This window comes from Octodon degus, unplaced genomic scaffold (assembly GCF_000260255.1).
Source record: "Octodon degus isolate 3935 unplaced genomic scaffold, OctDeg1.0 scaffold00054, whole genome shotgun sequence".
Taxonomy (NCBI): domain Eukaryota; kingdom Metazoa; phylum Chordata; class Mammalia; order Rodentia; family Octodontidae; genus Octodon; species Octodon degus.
Genome location: NW_004524630.1, coordinates 12227298 through 12235551, shown reverse-complemented (window position 1 = coordinate 12235551; position 8254 = coordinate 12227298). Strand labels below are relative to the sequence as shown.

At 35.4% G+C, this 8254-nt stretch overlaps 1 protein-coding gene across 1 annotated transcript in view; it reads left to right on the top strand.

Moving 5' to 3' along the window:
* Wnk1 (WNK lysine deficient protein kinase 1) overlaps nt 1-8254 on the top strand; it is a 170733-nt gene that overhangs the window by 122156 nt on the left and 40323 nt on the right. Inside the window, exons 8-10 of the mRNA XM_023717693.1 lie at nt 337-524; nt 3317-3577; nt 5574-6815. Coding sequence (XP_023573461.1) covers nt 337-524; nt 3317-3577; nt 5574-6815 — 1691 coding nt within the window. The remainder of the gene's footprint in view (nt 1-336; nt 525-3316; nt 3578-5573; nt 6816-8254) is intronic.

Here is an 8254-nt window from a genome sequence, read left to right as displayed (position 1 = left end):
AATGTAGCTGGTAGTTGTTGATTGAGAGAGCCCACAAATAAGACTTTGAAAGCTGGATAAAATTTAAGGCTTACTTACAATATTCCATTTTATTTCCCTTGGTTCGCATATGATAAGATTCTTGATAACCAAGAAATTTTTTAAGAATATTAGAATTTTTTTCCAAATGAATCCCTCACGTAAATGTAGAAATTTACTTTATAAGTTTGTACAGATAATCAGTTAACCATAATATAATCTCTGAAATGTTATGGGAAATGGGAACTTCCTTTTGTAATTTCTCTTTTGTTTTTGTTTTTTGGGTTTTTCTTGTTGGTGTTTGGTGATTCATTTCAGCTGATGGGACAACTGACAGTGGTCAGGGATCCTCTGTCTTCACGGAATCTAGAGTGAGCAGCCAACAGACAGTCTCATATGGTTCCCAACATGAACAGGCACATCCTGCTGGTACAGTCCCAGGACATACAGCTGCTGCTGTCCAAGCACAATCTCAGCCGCATGGCGTGTATCCACCTTCATGTATGGTAAGTAAATAGAGATGAAAGTGTAATACTAGAAGAGCCAATAGATAATTTGCTAAATTCAGATGTTTTCTACTATCCAAGTAGCAATGTAAGTTTAAAGTAGAAACCATACAAGGTGTACAGTCAGCCTTCTATGTCTGTGGGTTCCACAGGTGGATATAGATATTAAAATGTTAAAATTTGCATCTGTCTTAGACATGTGTAAACCTTTTAGTCATTATCCCCTAAACAATATAACAACTATTTGCCTAACATTTATATTATATTAGGTTATCATCACTAATTTAGAGATGATAGGTGGGACTTGGAACCAACCTCCCACTGATACTGAAGGATGACTGTATTTCAAAAGGGAATCAGTACATTATAGAGGATAATTGAAGTAGATTAAACAGGGTAAATTAGACTCATTGTTAAGAGAATTAGCTGATCTGCCTACATGAAACTATTACATGTAAGGTTTAGATTAGTCAGTATTTGATTTAAAGTAATGTCTAGCTCATCAGAGTATAAATTATTTAAAGCATCATAAACTAGACCTACAAGTATTGGGGGATGGAGTAAAGAGAATTTTTTTTTAAGTTTATCTATTAAAATAATTACTAAGTATTCTCTGTAAGATTTCTTACTGTATAAAACACAGGTAAGACCTTCAAACCATTATAGAATGCTGCATGTGAGTACTCTAGAGTGAAGAAATCCTTTATTTGTATGACCCTTTAATTTAGTGCTTGTATTTAATCATCAGTTGCTATGCGTGTTCCTGCCTTTAAAGTCTGTGTTGGATACAAATCCCTTTCCCAGTATATGTTCATTTGCTTTGCCCTTTATTTGAAATATGTTTTATTACTGATTTTCAGAATCAACTTACGGAGATCATTTTATATGTACACATACATTATTACCCACTCTTGCTTGTCACATAGAGAATACGAAGATAGATCATCAGATAATACCCTGTGTCTTACTGACTGACATCTTTAGAAGAACATAAAATACCTTATCTGTCTGAAAGAACTTAGAACTGATCCATTTTTAGCTTTTGTTCAGTGAGATTTTTAAGTAAACTAATTTTTTCCATCTTCTCAGCTTTGTGGAATTCTTACTCTTCATTAAATGAAAATCTTTCTCTGCAGACACTTCTGCTTGCTCTGGTCTTTTATGCTACAGCTTAAAGTAAAAGATTTATTTTGTTTCACAATCCATTGATCAGTCTGCTTTGCTAGAGTCTCAAGATGAATGGCAACAATAACACAAGGCAAACTACTAATTTGTTAAATTAGGTTTGTTTTGTTTTGTTTTGTTTTGTTTTGTTTTGTTTTGTTTTGTTTTGTTTTGTTTTATTTGTGAGAAAGGGACTCTGGCTGTGTAGTCTAGGATGGCCTTGAACTTGGAGCAGTCTTCCTGCTTCTGCCTCCCAAGTGCTGGGATTACAGGCTTTCGCAGATATGGTGGCATATACTTCTAATCCCAGCACTTGAGAGGCTAAGGCTGAAGCAATGCTGCAAGTCAACTTTCTAACCTTTGGCATAATTAGGTAGGGTAGAAGGACTTTATAAAAACTGCATACAAAATGTATTTGTGTTCTGACAAATGTTTTTATCAATTTCTATCTTCCAGTTGATTGCTTTCTGAATCACTATGACTGGATTTTTTAAAAAACTTTTTAATCTCTTGGTTTCCTTGATTTCATGTTTATGAACATTGGCCTCTTTTAGAAAAAGAAATAGGATCATCACTTTAGAGTACATTAAATATTTGAGCCACTAACATGTTTATTTGTTCCAAAAGCATTGTCTTTTAATGACAATTAAATGTTTTGTGGCGGTATTGTAAAGAATTATTAAGGACTTCAAGGAAAGTTATAATTCTACTCATGTCTCATTTCAAAAATAGCTTGATCATGGCTTATAATATGCAGTATAAATTATAAGTGAAATTTTGGAATAAGTAAATCATCATGATACATTCTTATAGGCAACAAATGCAGCTCAAAGGATTCTGTTGTCTAAGAGCCAATTTTGGAAAAGAAAATGTTACTACATAGTTCATAATTTCTAAAGGGAGATTAATAAATTTGATTTAGGCAACCTTATCCTATTAGACTTATTGCTGTGTACCTATGCTTAATTTCTATTAGGGTACCTCAAACTTTGAAAAATCTAAGTTGGATCTGATACTACTGAACCTTTTAAGTTATTTTTCAGAAACTGAAGGTATTTTCCTCTTGACCTAGTAAAAGTACAGAATGTTTCCTATATCCAGTTTTGAATTTCTTCCAAAAAATAATCTTTTTCCTACTAGATAATGACTTTTTACCTTGTAGAGAAGATTAGGAAATGTAAGAAAATACTGTGAGCCAACAACGGTTTTAGTCTGAGGCCTTCTAAAATAGAAATAAGAGTCGTGTTCTCGAGTTTCCACAGCTCTGCAAAATAATCCAGTCTTAAAACCTTCCAATCTTATAATATGCCTTAAACTTTCTTATTTAATCTTACTGTTTGCAGAAACTGTAAGCTAATATTGTTTTTCCTGCTCATTACCTTCAGTCACTTTTTTCTTATTCGTAGGCATAATAATATTTTCTTCAGAATATTTAGATCCTTATAATTCTTCATATACTATACTTGACCAACAGAGTTGAGAGAATATTAATGTGCCCTGGGGAATTAAGTCTCTCCTTAAAAAAATGGAGCATATCTTTATGTTAACTGTGCCTTATTATCACTGTACATTTGGTTATTTTGTTTTCAAAGTACTATGTTTTTCATATGTGTTTGTTTTCTGTTTAGCCTCGTCGTGGCCGTAGCATGTCGGTTTGTGTTCCCCATCTTTCTCCCGTTCCTTTTCTGCCCCGCATCTCTCCCAGTGCTCCTTCCACCCCACCACCACCAGTGCTGTCTGCACCTCTTTCTCCTTCCCTCCTTCGGACTGCCCCTGAGGAAACTTTTGCCGAAAAGCTTTCTAAAGCATTGGAGAGTGTCCTGCCTATGCACTCTGCCTCTCAGCGCAAGCATCGACGCTCCAGCCTGCCTTCCCTCTTTGTCAGTACTGTATGTAATTGTAAACTTCCTGACAAATGACAAACTATTACCAATGAATACATCCAGGCAACAAGAATTTTAGTGAAAATTAAATACAGAACAGAGCTAAACTGCAAACTTGGTTATATAATATGCTAAGATACCAGTTACTCCAATAGGAAAAATCTTTGAAATAAAATTTAAGGGGAAATAAAGGCAAAGCGGTAAAGAGAGAATATTTATAGTGTCACTGACACATAACAGTAACTGTCTAATAAAATTGAACTTCTATTATGTTTCCCTATCTTCGACTAGCATAAAGTTTCAACATTTTCATATCATAGCATTTTGTAACCAATTGTTGTCTTACTCAAAAGCAAATTCTACTCAAACATGTTTGCTCCTCACTTTATTCCTGAAAGATACTAAGAAAGCGGGATGAATCCTTTTTTACCATAGTCATTGATGAATATTTGAGTAGTAAGGTTGCTTTTGATATAATCATTTGTAGGGCTGGAGATACAGCTCAGCAGCATAAACATCTGCCTGGCAAGAGCAAGGTCCTGAGTTGGATCCCCAGTACCAATTGTAATAATAATAATAATAATAATAATAATAACAACAACAACTTATTAGCTTTATTTGATATAATCATTTGTAGAATAATGTCAGCAAACTGAAAGTCTACTAAATGTTCCCTCATGGGAATTAATTTGCTGTTAGGTTGAATAAGATAGGGCCTTGACTGCAGTGAATACATGAGATACATCCATTATTTGTTTGACTTTCTTTGGTTCTGTTAATGTCTATTCAGATATCTCTTTTCATTCAGATATCTGTTTTACATGCTGTGGGACCTTGCTGCTGCTTTTCCAGTCAAACAATATAGTGAACCCTCTGGGCTAGCAACTCTAGAGTCTTAAGATTTTTATTTAGGAAAATTATTAATTATATACTTTTTTATGGCTTCAAGACATACCTTGAATAAATAGTAGTAAAATGAGCATTCTGGTCTTAAATTGAATCATCTTTTAGGTATTGTGGACAATTGAACCACTTTGCTACCATGATAAAAGTCTTCCCTTTTTGGCAGAACTGGGGATTAAAGTCAGACCCTTGCGCTTGCCAGGGAAGCGCTGATTCTCCTGAGCCATCTCCCTGGCCCAAAGTCTTTTGTATTGGTAGAATGAAACTGATCTCTTGAAAAGGAGTTTATGATAGTAAATACAGTAATCATTGCATATATCATTTGTATTTGGCAATGATAAATTTAATATTGTTTAACAAAAAGTTCTGTTTAATCAAGTTGGGCTATCGTGTATTACTTATTTGGCCTGATTTTGACACTAGCTATGAGACTCAAAATTCATGGTATTCAGAAAAGTAAATATTTGGTGATTTGGCATCTGTAACATGTTTTATGTAGTGAAACTATCAACTGTGCCTAGTTTGGGAGGGACAAGAGGAGCATGACTGTCATAGTCAAGTAGTTTGTCTTATACTCTCCAATGAAAATCTGAGTTTCATTTAGAAAACATACCTTTAGTTGATGAAAAATAACACTGAAGCCTCTTAACACAGTATAGAATACTAAGAATACAGAATATGAGAAGACTAGTACAGTAGCTTAAATTGAAACGTACTTAGTGTGAAAATATTTGGGCCTATTGTATTTTAATGCTTATCCTTTAACTTTTTGCATTGATGGAAATCTTAAGTCTTAAAAAGCACATTAATTGTAGGTAGAATAATCATTTAGTAAATTTAATTCCTTTTATTTTGAAACAGGAAAGTTGAAGGAAAGCAGCTCTTTGTCTAATGTAGAGTCCCATAGATTAATTTTATTGTCCCTGGATGTATTTAATGGATTTTTACTCTGCACATAATTTCCAAAGCATTGCTGTTTATTTATGATAAATTTAGTGTAACTATTTTATAGGGTTACACAAAACTATCTAGTTGTGCATGTCTGATGTAATTTAACATATGAATGTATGAATTACTTGTCTTATTCATGTTGATACAGCCTCAGTCCGTGGCGCATCCGTGTGGGGGGACCCCAACATACCCAGAATCACAGATATTTTTCCCAACTATTCATGAGCGTCCAGTTTCTTTTTCACCACCTCCCACCTGTCCACCGAAAGTAGCCATGTCCCAGCGGCGTAAGAGCACCTCCTTCTTGGAAGCCCAAACTCGCCACTTTCAACCCCTGCTGAGGACTGTGGGCCAGAATCTTCTTCCACCTGGTGGCAGCCCAACCAATTGGACACCAGAGGCTGTAGTTATGTTGGGTACTACAGCCAGTAGAGTAACTGGAGAGCTATGTGAGATACAGGTCCATCCTACTATGTCTGAACCAACTCAAGTTTACAGTGACTATAGACCTGGACTAGTACTTCCAGAAGAAGCTCGCTATTTTATTCCTCAGGAAGCAGTGTATCTAGCTGGGGTACATTACCAGGCCCAGGTGGCAGAACAGTATGAGGGCATTTCATACAACTCACCGATACTGTCAAGTCATATGAAACAAATACCTGAACAGAAGCCAGTACAAGGGGGCCCTACCTCAAGTGCTGTCTTTGAATTTCCGTCTGGACAGGCTTTCCTGGTAGGACACCTTCAGAATTTAAGATTAGATTCTGGATTGAGTTCAGGATCTTCCCTCTCCAGTGTTTCTCCACCACACAGTACAGATGCTACATGTTTCAAATTTCACCCCGTCTTTGTTCCTCATTCTGCGCCTGCTGTGTTAACTCACAGCAATGAGAGCAGAAGCAACTGTGTATTTGAATTTCACGCTCAGACACCAAGCTCCTCTTCAGGAGAAGGAGGTGGAATTTTACCACAACGTGCTTACCGAAGTCAACAAGTTGCAGTGGATGCAAATCAGGATGAAACGCCTCCACAGTCAGTTGGATTACATGGCCACCTGCAGCCTGTGACTGAAGAACAGCGTAATTACCATGCCCCAGAACTGACCATTTCTGTGGTAGAGCCTGTCGGACAGAACTGGCCAATAGGAAGCCCAGAATATTCCAGTGATTCCTCACAAATCACTTCATCAGATCCCAGTGATTTTCAGTCACCTCCCCCTACAGGGGGAACAGCTGTACCTTTTGGCTCTGACTTCTCATTACCCTTTATCCATCTGCCTCAGACAGTGTTACAAGAATCCCCACTTTTCTTCTGTTTCCCCCAAGGAACCACATCTCAGCAGGTCTTATCTGCCTCATTTTCTTCAGGAGGATCTACACTCCATCCACAGGTTATAGGAAAAGTTCCACATATCTTTTAAACCATTATACACGATTATATTTAAATATTTTATCCCTTATTTCCCTTAATCATGGAATTATGAGGAATATTGTTTAATTTTTTCAGTAGTTTCCCCATCTTTCGGAGGTCATAAAATCCTTGTATTTAAGAACAAAATATGAAGCAGAAGCTACCTGATTTGCCTGTAATGCTTGCCAACCCTTGGAAAAAAATACCAAAGCTAAAATTTTAATCATTCATCAAAATCAAGATCTTTTGTCCTTGTATATAATATTTTCAAGGAGTAGTGAAATTTCACTTTTTAATACTGTAAGGTTAGATATATTAAATTGTTTAAGTTTCTTCCTATGAACAAGATTTCGAAAAACAGTACAAAAAATTTTTGTAAGGTGAAATGAATGGAAGGTAGTAAAACCTTTTTTCAAATAGTATTATAAATTAATGCACAGGATTTTCATTTGTGCAAGGGCCCTAAAAAGATAGCAAAAGGAAACATCTTAGGAATTTGGCTTAATAAATGAAGATGTCTTTTTGAAATAACATCAGTTAATCAAGTCACTATGTATCATGTCCAGATAAAATAGTAATCCATAAAGTTAAGGACTGATTCTAATTTTAGAATCTGGGTTAAATCTAATGAGTGGTAGGTATGTTATTTTTTTGCTTGAAGAATTTGATGTATGTTGCAAGGTTGAGAACATTTGTTATCCTATGTCTTTTTTCCCAACAAATTTATTTATGTAAATGGGCATATATTTTACAAGCAATGACAAAGTAATAAATCAAAGAAATGGTGTATTTTATGTATTCTTTTGATATATATTGGATATATATCTTATAAATGTACATAGATTATATAACTATAAGACACCCTTCTAATTTTAGTATATGTGCTGCCAACGTGAGCACCAATACTTCATTCTAATCTTCTAAATACTCCAGTATTTTGTAAAATACTATATGTTCTTCTTAACTTTCTTTCTATGTTGTTCCCCCATGAAAGGCATAAAGAACTCCAAAAGGGTGCAGAAAGTGTCAATTACTTAGAGTAGCACTAAAAAGCAAGAAGACCCAGAAACTTAAACTATACTGCATAGGCATACTGTATACTCACATCAGATTAATTTGGCAGTTTGTATTGTAAATATTAATGTTATTAGCAGCCATTTAAAAAAAATTCCAGGTAAAGTTTCAAATACAAAATAGTTAATTTACAAATATATTACAAAGAAGGACTGAATAATTACAGTAGCTAAGCCACATGGGATGGGATATATCCATGTAAGCGTCAAAGAACCTCTTCTAAATTGAAATGGAGGCCAGGCATGGTGGCACATACCTATAATCCAAGTACTTGGGAGGTTGAGGCAGGAGGATTGTTGCGAGTTCAAGTCCAGTCTGGGCTACAAAATAAGCTCAAGGTCAGCC